The 22,704-nt window shown below is 35.9% G+C and overlaps 1 protein-coding gene across 2 annotated transcripts in view; it reads left to right on the top strand.

Moving 5' to 3' along the window:
* Nucleotides 1-22,221, top strand: part of LOC128857892 (furin-like protease 2) — a 239,035-nt gene extending 216,814 nt beyond the window's left edge. For both annotated transcript variants that reach the window (XM_054093712.1, XM_054093711.1), the window contains exon 16: nt 11,833-22,221. In XM_054093712.1, coding sequence (XP_053949687.1) covers nt 11,833-12,615 — 783 coding nt within the window. In that variant the 3' untranslated portion in view covers nt 12,616-22,221. The remainder of the gene's footprint in view (nt 1-11,832) is intronic.
* Nucleotides 22,222-22,704: the final 483 nt, after the last annotated feature.

Below are 22,704 nucleotides of genomic sequence, written 5' to 3'. Positions count from 1 at the left end.
TTCGTTGCATTAATATTAATAACAATTGTAATTTTTAATTTTTTTTTGATAAAAGTTTATTTTTTTATTTAATTTTAATCACTGTCGCACGCGACATGTCGCATGCGGCATTTTGTTCCATCATACTTTTTAAATTTTCAATTTGAGCAGATGGCATAAAATATATTTTAATTCTATTTATGTTGTTTTGTGCACATTGATAAAACGATAGTGCATCTGGTAAAACAACGTTTTTAGATTTTGTTATTTGCCACGCTTTTCTTTTATTGACGGCTCCAACTCCATCAACGGCTCCCTTTCCGTGAGAACTGGCATTACTAGTCATTAACATAAAGCGCTTAGCTACTAATTTGCCTTCAATTATAATGGCGTCTTTCTTTCCCGAAGCTTGCACACTAATATTATTATTCTGATAAAAAGCATTGATGACATTAATTAGGCTTTCTGGTACGGTTCTGCTGGATTGGTTAACGTTTTTCTTTTCTTCAAACTGCTTATATTTTTTTACCAGGACTTCAAGAACTTTTAGCCTTCTGTGCATGTGTTTTGGCATCGCTTTCTCCACTTTTTTAACAGCTTTCGCCAAGGTTTGTCTACATTCGTAAGATGCGTTTTGGCTTTGACGTGCATATGACATTCCATTTTCTAAGAGTTTTTGGCGCCTCTCTCGTTGTCGTATGCGATTATATTTCCGTTTTTCTTGAATTATATCTTCTTTGCCTTCAGCCAGTGCTCTCCACGTCTATCTAGCTTTCCGCATTCTTTCCTTGTTTCTTAATTTATAGTTTTGTAATTTTGTTTCATCATCCTTTAACCTTTCTCTCCACCGTTTACAGTTCGCCTTATTTTTTTCGCCGCTGTTTTTGCTCATCTACATTCAAAAATTTTATATTTTGTATTTACATATACTAATAAAGATATTTTCGAACGAAAATTTATTTTGAATCTGTACATTTTACACTTACGATGTCGCACGCTACAAGCTTTAAATAAGTAAAAAGAGCAAAGCGCTGATTATTTTCCAGCAAAGTTTTGTTTATTTAATTAGGAATAAAAATATCTATTTGCTACTAATATTTGATGCAAAGTGTACAAATACCTTCGACTCACTGACAACAAATGTACTTTTTCAATGTCGCACGCGACATCGAGTTATACGGTAAATCAAAGAAAAAATTTACCGTAATTGGCAATCGCATCGTTCCTTTTACATTTTTCTTACATTCTTTACATATAAACCGAGATTGAAAAAAGCAAATGTCATGGCATAATATGTCTCATCAAGATCATTAATCAAAACAAAACATGCAACGGAAATGTTTAAAACGGAACTTTTGCACTGGTTCGACTTTGCATTCGAATATTTCAAAATATGGTTTGTACAAATGTAGTATTTGTTTACGTTAGTTACATTTGATAAATTCCCTATAAAAATATGTTGAAACAACATAATTTTATAGACTTTGAATTTTTTGGCTTCGGTTGACATTTCTGTGGAAATGCCCATATGTTAAATAAATTTTAATTTGTCCGATCCTCAAATAATCATCCCTACTTACAAAAAAAAATTCATGAAAATCACTTAATTTTCACGCGTTCACAGTGGTGTTCCCCCTTAAAGGGCTATAAAACAAATCCCCGAAAAAAAAAAATTTCTTAAACCTGAAATTCTGAAATTTAGATAAAAATGTGTCGATTTTTTATAAGTCAGGCACAAAGCTTGAAACATTTTACAATTTATATGGTTTATATAGTAGAATGAAAAAATTGATAAATAATAATAATATTTATATAATAAAAAAAAAATAATTGAAACTAAAAAACGAATAAGTAAATACTCTAAGCTTTTAAATATTTGTTGGCTCTATAACTTTGCAACGTGGTATAAATGCTCTTGCACATACATATAAACCTAACTATAAACACATACATATTTATATACATGATTTCATACGCTCCTTGCATGTAGAGTAAAGCATATTTAGTGAAAAGCAATTTTCCGCCAATAGCCATTGAGAAATGGCTTGTCGTTTAGCATCTGGTATTCCTGTCATTGCTCTGCTGCTGCACTTATTGGTATACATACGAGTACATAGCTGCTATCTTATCGGTTTCGTTGTTTTTTTTGTATTCTACTGTTGTTGTCGTATTGTAGTATTCACCACAGCTATTCTGTTTTGTTGGTTGACCACCGTTGACTGTTTTTATGTTATTTGGCTATGGCGAGAGAAAAGCACAACTATTTTTAATAGCCTACATTTAGGAGTTTCAATTATCATATATTCGAGTAACTCAGAGCCAAGTGTATGCACAAACCTGCTTAGATATGTTATTGAGTTGAGAATAATGAGCGCAATTTATGTGATTAATTGTGTGGAGTATCCGAATAGAGAAAAACAACAAAAATTCCACAAAACTATAGAAGCAATGGCATGCACAAGGCTGTAGTGCTAATGATGATGATGATAGAAAAATATCAGCGATTATTTTTTTAAACTAATTATTACTTTTCGAAAAACTATTTATTAGACTGACTCACACTTTAATCATACGTTATGCTAAGATTACCATGATGGAGGTGCTGCAGCATTATTCTGTGAAAAATTTCCGAAAATTAAAATTAAACGAACGTTTAAAAGAAAAAAAGTATCAAAAAAAAAAAAAAAAAAAATGCTGTGATCGTATGGCGAAAAAATGTTTGCAAATTAATTCAGAAATTAAATTCGTTCAAAATGGCAAGATTTGTGGAAAAAATACTGGCTTTTACACCGCAATAACGCATCGTCTTACAAGCTGATCACTATGAATGAATTTTTGGAGAAAAACTAAACAAATATTGTACAGCCACGTTCTCACTTGATATGTTGTCGTTGTTGTTGTTGAAGTGGTTGAGTATTTCCACTGAAATAATACTAATTAGTGACGCACCGATTTACTATCACTGTCCTTGTAATGCTTTTTGTTCTACTTAAGTCAGATCTATTTAGTGAGGTTCAAGTATAGCAGCAAATTCGTTATCTCGATGTCTGAGATCTCATTAATTTGCTGCAAGAAAGGATTACCGAAGGAGCGGAGTCGTGCCCTTGCTAGCCCTGGACATTCACATAAGTAGTGGAAAAGACTTTCCTTCACCCCTTCCGCTTGACAGCTTTTGCAGATAGGATTGAAGGGTAGGTTGAGTCTAGCTGCATGATCCTCTACTTTCTATTGGCCTGCAAGAGTTGCAGTGATGCGTGAGATGTTTGGTCAAGAGCATGCTAACAGATCATTCGTCCTATGGATTTTGTACGACAGCCATGTGTTTTTTGTTGTAATACATGTAGTTAATTGCTTCCATCTTCTTTCGGCTACAGCATGATAGTGTGAAGCAATTAATGCTTTAATTGTGTTCAGTGGGGTGGACACTGTCACTGCCTCTGCCTTTTCTAGTGTCGAACCTTTTCTTGCTAGCTCATCTGCTCTCTCATTACGGGGAACCCATATCAGAGTGATTTCAAGCCCATGACTAAGCAATGCCAGTGCCTCTCTACACTGTAAGACTAACTAGGGTGAAATGGAGTTGGTGTCTAGGGTCTTGGTAGCTGCTTGACTGTCTGAAAAGATACTCTTGCCACAACTTCCTTGTAGAGTTTTAGTGATTTGCATGCTTCTCTGATCGCTAAAAGTTCTGCCTGGAATACGCCGGCATAGTCAGGAATCACTTGATATGACTCCAGCTGGCTGCTTTACCTGTCTCTCCAGAACTCAGACTATCACTTTGTGGTCCCCGTGAGCAGTCAAAAGAAAAGATTATTCACGTCATAAACTTAGAACGGATCTGGAAAATGAAGACTATTTTAACAAATTTTATTGTATTTGTTATTTTTGTATTTTTTCGGAAGGGGCCTACATAGAAGACAATATTTAGAATTTGAATGAGTAATAAATATAGCTTGCTTCAATGACCATTTCCCGGCACTTTTTTGATGGACTTTTTATTTATATCGGCTGTATTTTTAGCAGCATTAGAACTATCGATATCGGTGAATTTTGAGGCGAAATAAATATGGCAACAGCTGCAATGCCAGTACGGCTAAACTTCAGCATAACAGCCAGTAACAGCAGACAAATCTAGCCCGCAGCAAAGGAGAACACCAAGCAGCAACAGCAGTATAAAACAGCAAAAACAATTGGGCAGCAAAGGTTTATGATGCGCGCGGAGCCGATCTGCAGTTTCGGCCGGGCGAACACGTTTTTCTATACTTCCAGTAGATGATAGTCACGAGATTCTGTTGTGTGAGAAAATTATTTAAATTAAAAATTAATAAGGGCTCGACTTAATGGCAATTCGCTTAGTATTAGAGCTACCAACTTTTTCAACGAACTGTGTTCAACACGACTCCAACAAGACTGATAACACTACAGGCCTTTGTGGTTTATATGAGATCAATTAAGATCAGCCAGATATACCTAACCTAACCTTCCACCTTTCATATCATTTTCCGGCCCCTTATCACATTTTATTTCATATTTATTCTGCGTTGCAATGAAGAGGAGAGTAAAAGTGTGTAATATCCCGAAAACATTTTGCTAATAGCGGTCGCCTCTCGGGAGGCAATGGCAAACCTCCGAATGTATTTCTGCCATGAAAAAAGCTTCTCATAAAAATATCTACCGTTCGGAGTCGGCTTGAAACTGTAGGTCCCTCCATTTGGGGAACAACATCAAGACACACGCCACGAATAGGAGGAGGAGCTCGGACAAACACCCAAAAAAGGTGTACGCGCCAGTTACATACATATAATATCCCGAAAAAGTAGCTGAATTTACTCACACGCATAACAAAAAAAAAAAAAGTTTTCCCAACACAGCTAATTAGCCTGATTTTTAAATGAATTAAATCAGTTACTCCAATTGTGTGCGCAAGTTAGTAGATTCAAAAATCACTCACGAACATAAACGCTAATAACAACCCGTAACGTATTGCGAATAGCGACTGTAATGAGCCATGCTTTGGAGATTACGCTGTTCGGATAAACCAAAGTTAAATGGCATTGTTCTAGTCAGCAGGCTCACCACATAGGAACAGTGCAGTGTAAAGTACACTATGCTAATTTACGATAACAATGCGGTCAAAATAAAATATTCATTCACATAAATACCGCATGTACACAAGAGTTAGCATACTAATAGGCGCATATGCAGTGAATGTTCTTGCTGAACAGCAGCTGAACGCGCTGGCCAAAATACGGATTTCACGAATAATGCCATGCTGCGGCCCAGGAAGGAAGTCAAACTATCGAAAATGTACGCTGCATTTCGCATTTATCGGTTTCGGTTTTAATTTTATTTTTTGTAATATATTTTTTTTTCTTTTTTGCTATCTGTAGAACATAAATTGCACACCAATTTTCACGCTCGTATTTGAAAATTAGGCAGCCAACCTGTATTTAGCCACTCATGAGCGCTATTTTATGTATTTTAAAATTTATGTGGTTTATTAGCGCTGCTAAGATGCATACACTAACACACGCACACACACATACACGTAGGCAAAAATAAAATCGACCAGTGGCTGTTGTAGGCTGATCGCGTTGAACGAGTGGTGATGTAGAAGCAGTTGTATGTGCATGGACAAACGGGGAATGGGGGGGGGGGGGGGGGGGGGGGGCGGCAATATGCAATTCTGAATAACAAAATTTGCACGAGTGTAGTTTGCATTTGCGCTTGACTTTTTGGCCGTTGTTACGGTTCATTGGCTTCGTCGGTCAGTTGGTTTGTTGCTCCATTGAATGTTACGCCTATTTGGCCTGATTGGTTGGGCGGTGTGATGTGATGTGGTGCGGTGCGGTGCGGTCAATTGGTTTGACTATTCGACTGGTTCATACAGCTTAGATCAATTCGACTTGTGCAGTTATTTGTGCCATACAGTGCATTCACATCATGCGGTCGTTGGGTAGTTAGGCGTTTAGAGGAAATAGGCTCATTCAAAAGAGAATATGTACCATAATGCCATAAAGTTAAACAATTTATGGTTGCCTACCAAATAATTTGCAACACATATGCGTTTCGCGTTTATATTTAGCTAATACGCCGCTGGAGGGCACTAAATATATGCGCGCATCTACATATGAATGTTGGTGCACGCATCAGGCCTTTGGTGTGCGCTATGTTGCAGTAAATACATAAATATGTATTTCGATACTCGATAGTAGATGTGCGTGTATGTGCACACAAAAAATGTCGGTGGTTAGCTACCACAAACTGTACGATTAGTTCCCGGCATTGTAATTCAACTAATGTTCGTTGTGGCGTATACGTAACATTTAATGCTGGAAGTATGCGCGATGAAGCCGGCCTACAGTGTGTCGTCGTCATATAGGTAAGGGGCGATCAGAAATAGTGGGAATGCTTCCATTTTAATAATAAAATTCATATCGTCTACTTTTAGAATAGAAGAAATATGAAATATTTTTAGTATTGGCCTACTGTCACGCCTCCCACCCTTGTGCGTGGAAGTGTTAAAAGTTATTCGATACTGATTAAATTTGGTTGTCGTATTCATTTTCTCAATAAAAGCATAAATATGAAATATAATGAAGATTGGTCTTAAGGCAAGCCGACTAGCCACAAAAAAAATGTGGTTTGCAGCAAATTGTGACCCCCTTTTCTTAAAATCCCTTGTTACATCCACAATCCCGTAGCTTAGAAATGAATGTCGATTCGAATTTTGATTCTGTTCCCAATCGTTGTCGTTAGAGTCTTATTAAATTGAGCTTCTATAATATTTTTAAGTGCTTTTAAATTACTTCTGTTTGCTTCCTGGTACCAAACCTCAAACAATTCAAAAATTTCTTGCTTTACAAATAAATTAATTCACATTATAAAAATTATTTGGAAACAAAGATTATCACATCTTGGGCACTGAAAAGTACTGTATATACTTTATGATACATGCTGCCTTCTAACAAATAGCAATATTTTATCAGCGGACGTATGTGGGTTGTTTTTTTTTGTATTTTGCACTTAATGCCTTTTCTTATAAATTGAAAACGTGTAAATGAATTCGCACATATTCACTTAGAAAGCTAAATATATACAGTGTTAAAAAAAAAAATATATATAATAATTGGGGCGCAAGCCTCTGTTAGATATTTGGCCAAGCCCCTCCTCCCATTTGTGGCATGCGTCTTGATTGTTTCACCAATGGAGGGAAACACAGCTTTATGCCGAATCCAAACGGCTAATGGTTTTTATGAGGAGCTTTTTTATGCACAAAAAATTGCTTCATACAAAAGTTACAGCCTAGCAAAATAAGTAAAGTAATTTTTTAAAACAAAAAAATTTTAATTTTAATTAAAACTTCTAAATTTAGAGCGTGAATTTTATATTCAAAAGAGGAAATTGCCAAAACGCTTTCATCATCCTTATAAATAAAATATTTATGAGCGGTTCCCAACAAAATATTAGCACTTTCTTTTTTACTATTTTTGGCTATACGCGTTACACTGTGCGGCCGCCTCATACAAATGCGCGCTCTAAAATCGATTAATAAAAATTGGTTTTATTAAAAAAGGAAAGATCCATTGTGGTTAGAATTGTATTAAATAAGGAAGAAATTATTGTATAGGGTGATCCATTTAGTTTAGCTTGGAATTTGATTTGATTCGGCAATAAATTTTTTAAGAACGGCAAAAAACGGCTCACTTCTTTATAAAATGTTGCTTTATTGAAAAAAGTAAAAAATCATTAAAGACGGAACCCAATTACATTGACCATTGACCACCACAGCTAAATTTATTTTCACTCTATTCCGGCAAAAACAATTTTTCAGCACATTTTTGGGAATTTCGGCACACATCACACCAATGGCGATTTGGCATTCAGCTTCTGATGTTAAAGTTATTCAGGCTTATTATGAAAACGGGCGTTCAAATCAAAACGGACGTTCAAAGAAAATCATCTTCAGTGATGAGGCACATTTTCACCTCAGTGGATTCTGGACAAGCAGAATTGCCGCATTTGGGCGAATGATAGTCCAAGAGTGATTGCCGAAAAACCAATGAACCCACAAAGAAGAGTGACTGTTTGGTGCAGTTTATTGGCCTGCGGCATCATTGGGCCGTATTTTTTCCAAAATGAGGCCGGTCAGGCAGTTACTGTGAATAGTGTTCGCTATCGTAAGATGATAACAAACTTATTATGGCCCGAATTAGAAGATATGGATGTGGACGATATGTGGTTTCAACAGGACGGTGCCACTTGTCACACAGCTAACGAAACAGTGGCTCTTTTGCGCGAAAAATTTGATGGCCGAATAATCTCACGCCGCGGCGATCTCAATTAGACGCCAAGATCATGTGATTTGACCACGTTGGACTTCTTTCTTTGAGGTTATTTGAAAGAAAAGGTGTACGTCGATAAGCCAGCAACAATTCTAGACCTAAAGAATGAGATAATTCGGCACATTAACGGCATAGAACCTCAATTATGCCTCAGCGACATCGAAAATTTGGACCATCGGATGGAGGTGTGCCGCCGACGCCGCGGCGGCCACTTGGCCGACATTTTGTTTTGTGCATAATTGAGTTACACCAATATTATGATAATAAAGAGAAATGACAATAATTTCCTAAAAAAATTGTATTTTACTCAAAATCAACACCGGCCCTTGAAACTTAACCACCCTTTATATAATTTTCGAAAGTGTTACATTTTTTTTATTCTATTCTCATATAAAATACTCAACATTCTCGCCATGCTGTCATATTTAACCTCACCACAATTAGCCCTTTTGGTCGATTTTATTACATAGTTGTCGTACTGGTCGGAATGGTTTCCGGATTAAGATTATGGAGGATAAATAAGACTTATTAAATCTGTAAATAAATTCAGTATAAAATAATTTAATATGATTCATTGCTGTAGTGGGTAGGCATACGAGTGGAATGGTAAAAAAGGCTTTGGTGGCGGAGTGTAGATATACGACTGCAAAGGACTGATTCGTGCCCCTACTATTTCTTCTCACATACAATCCACTGCGAAATTATAAACCCACCTGATATTTTGTTTTTTGAAAATAGTTCGCACTACAACAAAAATCATAACACAAAGTTGCAAACTTGGTAAACAATTTTTTAAAATTTTATCAAAACTTTCCAGTTTTTAACGAGAATTTTTAGAAATCTGTGTATGCAGTCTTATAGTCCATTAAATTTTATTACAAAACTAGCATTTCCCAGTGGGCTTCGCACCACCATACATAAAATGTTTTTTTATATCGCAAGAAATTTTTCATATTAAGTTTTCTTTATAGAACTCGTAAAATGTTTAAACAGTTGAATTAGTTGATTTTTTTCATTCAACATACTTTCTAAATTTGATTGTGGTGGTCACCTATATACAGGAAAGGTGAAAGAGCCGATAAAAACTTGTAATTAAACTTTGATTCTTTAATTTCCATTTCAATTTTTTACGCTAAATAAATTATGCTAAAATAAATAAAGTTAAAAATGTTCTTCCAGTTCCTCCTGGAGCATTCAATTTTTTATTATATTTGCGTCCAAAATGACTTGCAATTCGATAAAAAATTGATGCGAAAGTTGATTGCATCGCAAAATAAAATTGTTTTCTTGAGGGCGAATCATCAATCGATACGAATAAAAATTCATCGCACTGACGGTTTTCGTTGATTTTTGACCTGCGATGCAAAAATTAATTAGCGTATGAAAATTATTTAAAAATCATATTTAAACAAAAATAAAATGTGTATGTACCAGTTGTTGGATTTATCATTGGTATGTTGATATGATAGCCATCGCCCCCTCTCCAAAACAAAATGGGGTATTGCAATGCATCATAACAGCGATGGAGTTCTGAAATACGTTGTTATTGCTCATTTCTACGATACAAAACAATATCTCGTGGCTGAAACTGTAACAACAATAGCTACTTCATCAATCGTTGGTACATTGAATCGTCTGGCGTGCTCCCAATTGGTGATTTATCGGCTTTTATTATGATTTTGTGGCCATCGGTGGGCATCAGATCGAGTGCCACTTTGAACAATTTCCACAATTCATTGTGTTGATGGAACATTGTTTGCAATTCATTCACGATTGATCTTCTCGTATTCGTCGAAATTGCACAGCGCTGATCTAATTCACGATTCTCATCACCAATAAAATATATTTGCAAAAATTGATGGTCACTATCTGGGAATGGTAGCAAAGACCAAGCTCTATGGTATATTTGACCTTGAATCTGTAAAGTTCGAGAAATATATGTAGATAACGGATCTGAATTTTTAAAAACATTTTAACTGGTTGTAGTACATGAGAATGCAATCTCTTAACCTGAAGGCGAGTTCCCAATTGGTCTATATCTGGAGTCTTTAGTTACCCAGCGAAAAGAAAAGTCCTCTTTTCATTAGCATTTATCAACAACTTACAATGGATACTCATGTGGTTCAAACACATCCTAGGGTTATCCAGGTCCACGTTTTGGTCTATATCTCGAGACCCTAGTTACGGAGGGGCATTAAAAATACTCTATACTATAGCAATCATCAACAGCTCCCATTCGCTACCCATATTGTACAAACACATCCTAGGGTTACCCGGGTTCCCGTTTTGGCCTATTTCTCGAGACCCTGGTATCCGATTCTTAAAATTTCAAAACACAAACCATCTACTGAATAGTCCAAACAAAGCCTAAAAATTTGGTTTGGATAGGTGAGCCCGTTCTTGAGTTATAAGATTACCAAGGAAATGTAACTTCTTTTTATATATATAGATACCTGAAAAAAATACTTTTGATTTTTGATAATTTTTTTTGATCATTTTCTCTTGCGTACTTTCTCTGTATGAGAAAAAATGAATTCATTCAATATCGCCGCAACAACACTTCCGATTTAGATGATGAAATATTAAGATTATTTAACCTCATACAACAGGCAGCCCGAAGTAGCACTTCGGAAAATAAGGTTGTCACAACAGGTCATAAATATGCCAAAGATATGAAAGATGTGGTCGCAGAAAAACGCAAAGTACGTAGACGATGGCAGCAAACAAGATCTCCGTCCGACAAAAAACGACTAAATAAAATTACGAAAGAAATTTCCAAAAAGATAAAAGATTTTGAAAACAGATCTCTGAGTATTTATCTAAAGGGATTAACAAGCGAACGCAGCACTGATTAGTCGCTCTAGAAATGCACAAAAATCCCTTCACAGCCAGTAACACAGTACCCGCCAATCAAAAAAGAAGACAGTTCTTGCGCTAAAAGCAGCAAAGAAAAAGCTAATGTTTTTGCTGAGTACCTCGAGGGCATGTTTAAGGCATATGACACTCCGAAAATTGTCAAAAGTCAAGGACAACACGAAGCTAATTCAAATTTGGGGTCATTGATACTAAAATAATTTTTTTTTTATTCGGATTAATTAAAAAAATTAAAAAAAAAAATTCAGCCTATTTGTATTTTTATAGGGCATAATTTTATAGAGCATTAAATAATAGCTTAGGTGGCTAGGTATTTTCTTTAATTTTTCGAAATTTTTTTGCTTCGTTTAATTAATCAGAATTTAGAAAATAATTGAAATTAGAAACTAAACTAATAAGTAGTGGTGCTTTTAAAATTCTACAACGGAAAATATATTGAAGGATGTAGGCTTACAAAAAGCAGGCTCATACCCAAATACTCTGAGATTTTTAATATATTTTAGTGAATTTACGTATCTGTCATATCAACAAAAGAAAAATAATATAAACATATACTTACTTCATGAAAACCCGCTCGATTGGCTTAAGAATTCCTGCTTAATCACTTCCTCATTCTTTTTTTTCTCGCCCACAGCGCACCAGCAATCGCTCCGTACGCGACACCGCACGATACAACAAAATTCCAAGTAAATCGCGAAACTCAAGAGGAGGCAATGGAGGTGGACGCCGTAATGCAGCAGCAGCCAAACTATTAAAAACAGATGCCGAATCAAATTTACCAGACTGCGCAGCCTACGATGAGGATGAGGATGACGAGGACGATGATATTTATGATTACCGCGATAATTGCGATGAGGTGAGCACGGCAATGCCGTTGGATGAAGAGGAATGCGGCAATGAACCGGATGTGCCCACAGTAGACTACAGGAAAATAGCAAATGCAGCAACGAGCAGCAATGCAGCAGGAAGAGCAAAAACAATAAGACCAACAGCAGCGACAGCAACTGCAACAAAAACAATACCAGCGGCGAGGACAGAAACGAACACCTCAGCAATGACGGCAATGCTGGGTGATATCGATGACATCGAATACTATTGTCGCGGCACGAAAGCCGCACTGCAACAACAACAACAGCAACAGCAACAGTCATCATTAACAATAGCAGCCAAAGCAACATCAACAACTACAGCGCAAGGCAATGATGTTGAGGAGATGAATGAGCTGCATCAAATTGTGCGTCAGGCACGCAAATCGGTCAGCAACAATACGACGAGCATCGCCAGTAGAAGTGTGCCACCGCGGCTGCCATTTCTGAAACGCATCGAAACGCAACAACAACAACACCGAGCGGCACCAATTAATGGATTGAATACGGCGACGGACAAGCAAATGCTGAACGCCAGCGAAAGGACATAGAAGGACATCTGCACAGCTGATGACAGGTGATGAGAGCAAGCAAGTAAAACATTGCGTTTGTGATTGTGTATAAAGCGAAAGAAAAACAAAAGAATTGTAAAAAATGTTAGTAGCTAAAAGCTTTTTATTAGTAAAATGATTTATAACTCAACTAAAAATGAAAATGAAAATGAGCAGATAAGAATGTAGGAAATTATTAAAGAAGAAAGAAAACAAAAACAGAACCAAGCAAACTTTGTATGATTGCGCGCCACGGCGTGCAAATGTATGAAAGCTAAAATATATGTGAAGACTAAGGCGTTAATTATAAAAAACGAGATGTCCTAGGAGCAGCAGTTTAAGAGGAATGAAAATTAAAACAAAAAAACAAAAACTCTACAAACATCACTCAAAAGAAAAGTAAAAACAAATTCCAACTCGGGCGCTGAAAATGGCTGAGCAGTGTTTTGTGATCAATAAAATTAGTTTTACAATGGTTGTTGTTGTTGCAACAGCATAAAATATGCTCCTCCATGTAAGTGTGAACACTTTGAAAAGTGCTGCTGCTGGTCATGTTTTGAGTGGTTGCAGAACCAGGCCTTCCCAGATACATAGGAAAAATTGGCACGGAAGGCCTGGGTTTGTGTGAAAGCTATAAATACAACAACAAAATATATTATATAAATATATTTTTGGGTGTATAAACGCAATTTTGGGTGTATAAACGCAACAATAAAACACATTTGGGAAGCAAAAAATAAATTTGAAAAAATTAGAGCCAAACAAAAAAAACTTCGCTGTGGAGATACTTAAATTACTTTACTACTTGCTAAACATTAATTTTTATTAAAGTAAGATTCTAAAAAACTTAATTTATTTAATTTCATTAGAAAGCCAAATACGCTCCACAACTGCGGACAACGGCTTCATACAGTTTGAAAATTTTCAAAACACTCGCCGATGCATGGCATAATTATATTTCATAGTTATCAATATATTCATGCATTTCACACAAGAAAGAGAAGCCACTTTGTGGATGAAGTAGATTAAAAAAATTCTTTTTGGCGATTCTTTGCCTGTAAAACTGCTTCAAATTACAATAGTAAAATATTTCTTATCATTCTTGGTTTTTATAGTCTACAGATATCCCAAATAACCTTAGTTCAAATAAAAATGAGCAAAAAAAAATGTTTCAGTACTTTTAAAAAGTATGCTCGTTTCGACACGGCGGTTGTATATGGGTTAAACAGGAGCAAGGCGGGAACTGTCCAGCACAGCAAACAACATTTTCAGCGATTCAATAGAATATTTGGCGACTTTTCTTATAAACTCACATCAGTTTAGTTGAAATTAGTGACATTTTCAGCGCCCGCCAGGAGTATTTTTTACTTTATCTACAGTATGAACACGATAAACGCAACTAATAGAAATCATTGCAAAAAAATGTGTATGGCCGTTGCCCTTTGCAATGGAAAAGTTAACTGGAAAAATTATCAGAACTATTTTGTCAAATAGAAAACACGGTTTTTATTAAAACATATTTTGAATTTTTTTAAAATAACTAAAAATGTTTGGACTTTTTTGTCACCAAAAAGTTTGAAATCCAGTGCCACGTAGTTTCTGCAATACTTGTAGTTCGCATTATTTCATTGTGTATGACATAAGATTTTGATGGGAAAAATTTTTTATGTCAAAACATTTTTCGTAAAAAACGTATTTTATGCCAACACATATTTTATGGCAATATGAATTTTATTGCAAAACATCTTTTGTGGCGAAACATTTTTTATGGCAAAGCAATTTTGTGTCGGAACATTTTTACGTCAACTTATTTTTTTATGCAAACATCTTTTATACCGAAACATTTTTTATGGGAAAGCATTTTCATGGCAAGGCATTTTGATTCTGAAACTCGTATATGTCAATACATATTGTGTGGCAAAACATCTTTTATGGCGAAACATTTTGTGTGGCAAAACAATTTTATGTCGGAACATTTTTACGTCAACTTATTTGTTTTATGGCAAAACATCTTTTATGGCGAAACATCTTTTATGGGAAAGCATTTTCATGGCAAAGCATTTTGATTGTGAAACACTTATATATCAATACATATTTTATAGCAAAACATCTTGCGTGGCGAAACTTGTATGGCAAAGCAATTTTACGTCGAAACATTTTTACGTCAACTTATTTTTTATGGCAAAACATCTTTTATGGCAAAGCATTTTTTATGGCAAAACATATTTTATGGCAAAGCTTTTTGATTCTGAAACACTTACCATATATGTCAATACATATTTTACGGCAAGACATCTTTTATAGGAAAACATGTTTTATGGCAAAGCACTTTTATGTCGAAACATGTTTACGTCAACTTATTTCTTATGGCAAAACATCTTTTATGGCAAAACATATTTCATGGCGAAACATTTTTTATGGCAAAGCATTTTGATTCTGAAACACGTCTATGTCAATACATACATATTTTATGGCAAAACTCTTTTTTTTTTGTTTTAGCAGAAAATCATTCCTGCAAAATATTTGGTCCTTACCGCAATTTCGCTTTGACGCCCTACTAAAATTCTAAAATGCCAATACATTTCGTTTCAAATTTGTCGTCCCAAAAACATATGATATGGCAAACGATTTTTTTATGGGAAAGCATTTTCATGTCGAAACATGTGTACGTCAACTTTTTTCTATGGGAAACATTTTTATGCCAACACATTTTTTATGGCAAAACATTTTGATTCTGAAACACTTTTATGTGAATACATATTTTATGGAAACCCATTTTTTATGGTCGAACATTTTTTATTGCAAGCCATTTTTTATTTTTTCTGAAAAAGCATTATAAAATATTTGGCCCTAACCATGTTTTTCGCTTTGACGATCCACCATAATTAAAAATGCCAATACATTTACGTCAACTTATTTTTTATGGGAAAACATGTTTATGCCAACACATTTTTTATGGCAAACCATTTTCAGGGCAAAGCATTTTGATTCTGAAACACTTTGACACTAGTGACATATTTTATGGAAGCCCATATTTTATGGCCCACCATATTTTAGAGCCAACCATTTTTTATCGCAAGCCATTTTTTTATCGCAAGCCATTTTTTATTTTTTCTGAAAAGCATTATAAAATATTTGGCCCTAACAGTGTTTTTTGCTTTGACGCCCCACCATTATTTAAAATGCCAATACATTTCACGTCGAAATTTGCCGCTAAAAAATGGCATAATGCAAGTCTCCGGCAACCATCGTAGAATTGCATATATTGCAAGAGTTACGTTTATCGTGCGCATACTGTAGTTGTCAAAGGAGGGCATTTCGCTGACATCAAGCACTGAGTTGGCTTTCTTGAAAAATGTATATGAGTGTGTAAATTTCATACTTTTCTTCAAATAACTTTTTTTGCACCCCACACCTATGTATGTATCAGTAAGTACACCCGTGAGCAAAGAGAAAACAAATGCTATCAACTCTCCATGTATAACTACTATATCTCTTTATAAGTGAAAATATATTATAGAAGTAAATTTATTGCAGAAATCTGCTTGTACGTAAATAAACGCTAACAGCGAATCGTCAAAGTGCGCCTAACTCATCTGGCTCATCTCGTTTTGTCTTGAATTTTTTAAGACACAAAATTTCAACAACAAAAATTATATAAAAATATTGCAATGAAAGCGTATCTAAAAACTGTAAAAATTAGGCAACCACTCACTGCTTTAAAACTTTTTGATTTTATTTAAAATGCATATTTTAGTTAGATTTCTATTATAAATATATATTTTTAATTAATTATATTTTTAATTAAGTGTACCCAACAGCTCTTTATATACAAATGTCTGTATTTTTTGTTTTTTAACTTTTTTGGTCCATTTCATTAGCTCCCGCTTATATTTAAGACAGATGTCTGTATCCTCAATATTTTATATACATAAATGCTCTATATGCATTATCACTTATATACGTATTACTCTTTACTTATTTACTTGCATACATATGTACACATATTTTAGAAAAGTTTAAGAAATGTATTTTTTGAAATTCCTTTACAATTACAATTGTTAATTTTTTTTTTTAATTTAGGATTGCAATATAAGTAGAGTAAATTTTACTTGTATGGAATATATTTTTGTGAGTATACTGTATATATAAAAAAATTATTAAAAAACAAAGCGAAAAATTTCGATTTTTGTTAATAGACAAATAATGGACAGGGTTCAGATATTCACATGAAATATTTTCACAGTGCAATTGAAATGTTTGAATGGAAATACATTCAAGAGGATTCCTACATAAGTTTTGAGCAGTAAAACTAATTATTTGTAACTATTTTACCGTGGGCGCCGACTGCTTGCTTGATGAGAGAGAGTACTTCGCTTTATGCGCATTCACTAACAGACCCATTCGTTTCGCTTCTGTATCCAGCTTAGAAAAGACAGAGCCAATGCCAACAATTTTACGCTGTTATAAAAAATGTTGCCTGACCGATTTAGTTCTGCGGCTCAAACAATATTTATTTTTAAGCATTGCAAAGGCTGCTTTTGCTTTATTTGCTCTAGCAGACTGGTATTACATAATGAATTATAGTCTCGAAGCGCGCGAGCAATGGGTGCAAATTTAGTCTTAAAAAGGGTAAAAATTGCGAAGACTTCTTCAAGGAACATTAAAGCTTATTTGCAAGTAGATCTGGATAGTCGACGGAGCCATTAAGAACACTGAACATAAACGAAATGAAAAGGACTGCTCTCCTCTTTTCAAGTTTTCAAAAGATTCTAGATTAATTTGTTTGAGCCGAGAATTATAGGGTGGAACAGGCGACACAAATCGGAGGGAAAGTTATGCTTGCTTAATATGCATTTTTTGAGAACACTTTATTTATGTATAGAAAGTTGGTCGTAAGGCCTCCAAATGATAACAGCGAACTCTAAGAATAAGAGAACGAACAAGAGACGTAAACAGCAGTTACCCATAAACTGATCAAAAAATTCAGTTGTACTGCGACGCATGAAGCCTAGAAGCGAATACGATTTTGAAAGAATAAAATTAATGTGGCCGTTGAAGGGAAATTTTGTAACGAATTATACTCCAAGATTCTTAAACTCAGTTACAGATTCCAGTACATCATTTGAAATGGTGTAGGATGTGCTAAAAATGCATTCATGACGCCTCGAAAATGTTAAATGGAAACATTTTTTAATATTTAAGGATATAAACGACTTTTTACACCAACGACGAAGATTGTTCAAGTCGAGTTGAAGCTTCTGAGCATCCACTGAGACCTTAATAGATGAGGAGATTTTTAAATCATCCACGAAAAGCAAGAAATTAGGAAAAGTAAAACATTTGCTTATGTGATTGATAAAAATGAAGTAGCAACAAAGTGGTTCGATAAAACTCCATAAATTTTTACCACACACCGTCTGTCCATCAAATATGGCTTAAACCATTGCTGAAAGGTGGAGTGAAATCCCAAGCAAGCCAACTTGTGTACTAAAATCTCGTGCGACACTTTGTCAAATGCCTTAAAGAAGTCAGTGTAGACGAAATCAACTTGGCGCCCTTTAGAAAACGATGAAATACAAAATTCGCTAAAAACAGCAAGATTAGTAGCTGCAGAACGGCCAGTTACAAAACCATGTTGCTTTGGATTAATTAAAGGCTTAACCGCAAACTAAATTTTGTCCTTTACAATGCACTCAAACAGTTTAGAGATGATTGATAGCTTGGAAATCGGCCTATACCTGCGAGCAACATTTTTGCTTCCACTTTTAAAAAAAGGTGTAATGATTGTAAACTTTCACACCTCTCTGGTGTTTTCTATGCCTGTTCAGTGTCTAATATTTACGCAACCAGGTTATTTGCTTGCTTCCAATATTTCGTCTTCCTTCTTTTTTACCTTCCAAGATGAGTTGCAACATGATTTGCAAGTCGAATTGGTTGCTTGAAGAAATAGCAGATGTCGTCTGCCTAAGCCATATCGTGAAAATGATCCACGATAATGCAATAATGTAAATGTTCTTCTGCAATATTTGTCAATTGCTTTGTGTAAAACCTCGTCAATCACAATCAGGAGCATTTTTTTTTCGAAAATACTCTTCCATCGTACACGGTTCTGTGCTGTTGTTTTTGCACCGTCCACTGAGATGTCAGCATCTGCTAGTTCGCGCAATATCGACCTTCTACAAATGGTTTTTGGTCACTGCTCTCTTGCGAGTGTCACTCCAGTGCCAGTCCAGTGCCATTCTCGTAATGCCATATGGTGGTTTTGTCAATATGTGATCTATCCATCGCCACTTTCTGCGTTTGATTTACCTAAGATGAGTTCCTCGTTCGTCAATCTCCAGGAGTAGGGGAGCAAATATGCATGTTTGCCTGACACCCGTAACTACATTTTTTTTTGGTGGGTGAAGTATGGAACCCTACTTGCCTTCGCACTTACAGCGACCGTCGTCTACTGCGTCGCGTGATGCGGCCACTAAAACGATCCCTCCTCTCCTTTTGGGAGACACCCTTCCCGGGAATGCTTTCTGTATTACTTCGGGAGGGCCCAGAATGGCATCCACAAATGGCAAAATGGCATTCACTCACGTCTGGATCTACCATATTTGTAGCCAGCTTTGATGCTATAGGCTCGTCTTCTTGTGTCTCTATCTGTGCGGCTTCACTTTGTTGCACTGTGTCGAGGTCAATCTTTTTTTTCCGTAGTACGTTCTCGATATATTTCTTTACCGCGTTCCAGTTGTCCTCGTGTTTGAGTATTTTTCTGATTAATATATGTCCACTAAATATTGAGACTTACTTCTGGCATACGCCATTTGAGAACAAGAATTTTATTTTTATTTGGTACTTACATATGAAAAATACATTTAGATTACACTCAATGGCCCATTGTTGAGTAGAGCGAATGTTCTGATTTAACTTTTGGACGGTACTTATATCGATTTCTTTCAACTTGCGCTTGATTCGATTGATCAACTGTTGCTTTCGTACCCCCCAGCCTTTTTTTGCACCATCCGCTTGAGAACTGCCCAGAAATTTTCTATTGGACGTGCCTGTGGCACGTTTGGAAGATTGTCCTTTTTTGGCTCAAACGGTATTTTTTGCTCAGTTTTTTTTTTGCATAATGGCAGCTTGCAAGGTCTGGCCAAAACATGATTGCGTCGCTACTGTGATATTTATCCATAAATTTCTTCAGTTTTGGCAAGCATTGACCGATATAAACGTCAGCATTGATCGCTTTGGCTTTGTTTTTGCGAATCAATGGTTCTGAAACACCCTTCGAAGAAATGGTCCCCCACACGAGCACCTTTAGCTCAAATTTTGATTTGCTGGCTTATTTAACCTCGTTTGGTGTTGTTTTGATGTTGTCAGTGTAAAAACTGTCGTTGCCACTCAATTCATGATGAGAAAATGTGACGTACGATTCATCATCCAAAATTATGAATTTGTCATTCGGAAAGTGTTCACTACGAAGTGCACGGCAGCAAATTGGTATTTTTTCGAGTTGTTTCGCTGTACATTTTGGTGCTTGCTTACGTTTACGATAAATTGCATTCAAAATCTTGTGAACGCCAGACTTTGAAATGATTGACCAACCTTGTTTATGGCACTTCACAGCAGTTTTTTCGTTGTTGCGGCACTTACTTTTGGTGGGCGACCCGGTATAACCTTTATTTTCGGTTCTTTTCCATTCCGGCAATCTTTCAAAACACGAAAAATAGTCGCACGGCAGATTGGTTTATCTTCAAACACCCTCAGAATTTCACTTTTACTGAGTCGTCCAAACGATTGGCGACAGATTTACACAAATCCAGCTTGTACGGCATTTTGAATAGAAACTTTCGCGTAATATGAGCTTGACAGTTAGGTAAATATAATCACACTTGAGCATGACAAGTGAATAGAGCTACATCTGTGTGTTTCTTTATGTACTCAAATATTATATATGTCTGAAGTTAGTCTCAATGCTTAGTGTTGCTCGGCGCGATGTCGCCAATCTGCTCCCTCAGAGCATTTTTTTCCGCGAGCCATCTGTTACAACTAAAAAACGTGTGTTCAGCGTCACCACTCAGCGCTTCACAGTATATGCACTTGGAATCGGCTACCTTGCACATGCGGTATAGGTATCTCCGGAAGTATCCGTGGCCCGAGACTAACTGAGTTAAGAAGTAGTTCACTTCCGCGATGTGCCTTTGAACGTATTTTTCAATTGATGGAATAAGTTTCGCCGTCCATCTGCCACTCGGTTCAGTGTCACATCGGTTTTCTAATGGTTTGGCATCTCCGTTCTAAGAAGCTAGTGATGGCGTGTTTCTTTTTGGAGTCCCACGCATCTATTTGTTCCCGGATCATGAAGTCAACAGGTATCTTCCCGCTGTTCACGAAAATTGCTGCGCCTGAGACAGTGCGGTAGGCTGAGGCAACTCTGAGTGCCGCTGTTCGCCACAGTCACCTTGTGCTTGGCTTTGCAGTTTAGTACAATTCCCCATACTTCGCTGCCGTACAGGAGAATTGAGCTTGTGGCCGCCATAATTAGCTTTCTTTTGCTCTGTGTTGGCTCACCGATGTTTGCCATTAACCTACTTAGCATACCCGTGACCTTTGCTGATTTGGTAGCCGCATGCCCTATCTGACCCCAGATGGATAGTAGAAAGTAAGCGTGCAGTCAAGTTGAATACCTAAGTATTTCACTAATTTTTGGGTCACTAAGTGACCTCGAGTAGCATTTGACCTCGTGTCTTAAAGATGACTTCGGTTTTATGTTTGGCGAGTTCCAGACCGTGGTCCTTAAGCCATATTTGCGTCCTTATCATGACTTGGTTCAGCTTCTTACTAGCGTCCTCAGTGTCTCGAGCTCATATGACTGCCGCTATATCGTCCACGTATCCCACTTTATATGTACCTTCCGGCATTTCTAGCGCTCAATATCTCATCGTAGCTCAGATTCCAGAGATCGGGGCCGAGAATATACCCTTGAGCTACATTAGACGTTATCGCTTTTGTTTTTTTGGCCATCTGGTATGTCGTACAGCAGTCCACGCTCACCCAGGTAGCTCCAGAGAGTCCTTAGCAGGTATGCAGGTATTCGAAACCTTTCTCGTAGTATCTTTATAATGTCTGTACATCGTAGACTGTTAAAGGCGTTTCGTACATAAAGCGTTGCCAGGACGGTGATGCGGTTCGGGTAGTGGCGTCTGCGTTAAGCGCTGCTTGCATTGATCGGCCCTGATAATCAGGAATACGACACGAATTTTTTTATTTTCCTTTTTCAATCTCCAGCCTCATTATTTTTATATTGTATTTAGACAAAATTTCGATGTTATCCAACTGCAGAGAATTTTGATTAAAATTCAATCGAAATGAAATCCTATAATTGTGCATGCAATCGAATTATCATGTTTTTGTTGTTATTTAATATGAGTACGAATTATTATGATTTGTGTAGATAATTAGCAAAGATAAATGCAAAAACCCTACAAAAGCGACATGCAAATGTTATGTAAATTATGTAAAAAAATAGAGTAGAATGCAAGTTACAAAAAACAAAAGCAAAAAAAAAACAAAAAAACATGGAAATTAAAATTAAAATAATAAACTATTGTAAAACCACGAAAAACTTAAAAATACGTATATAAAAACAAAAAACTATATTTATAGAAAAAAAAAGTTTGCAAAACAAAAACAAAAAAATATGATATTTAAGTACTAAGCGAAAACGTAATTGCCGTAGTTAGCGTAAAACTAAATAAATTGTCAACTAATTAAATAACTAAAATTTTACGTAACACACACACATAGACATAAATTTGAATAAATATAAACAATTATGTACGCATATTCATAAATGTTGTAAATTAAATGTAAATAAATGGTAAATGTTAAAGCAAATAAAATTACTCGTAAAAAAAACAGAACACAGAAAAAAACAACCATTCAAAATCGTATGACAGCGGAAATCGTAAATGTGAATTTATTGTGTGAATTAATTGTGTGAAGAATTTATTGTCTTAATTAGTTTGCAAGGACGTGCGCGTGCGATTTATTTATTTCAGCAGCCTGTGTATTTTTATGCTGCGCGTATTTTGGCTT

This window comes from Anastrepha ludens, chromosome 3 (assembly GCF_028408465.1).
Source record: "Anastrepha ludens isolate Willacy chromosome 3, idAnaLude1.1, whole genome shotgun sequence".
Classification (NCBI taxonomy): domain Eukaryota; kingdom Metazoa; phylum Arthropoda; class Insecta; order Diptera; family Tephritidae; genus Anastrepha; species Anastrepha ludens.
Note: the sequence above shows the minus strand (reverse complement) of the source record. Positions and strands in the feature narration are given on the sequence as shown.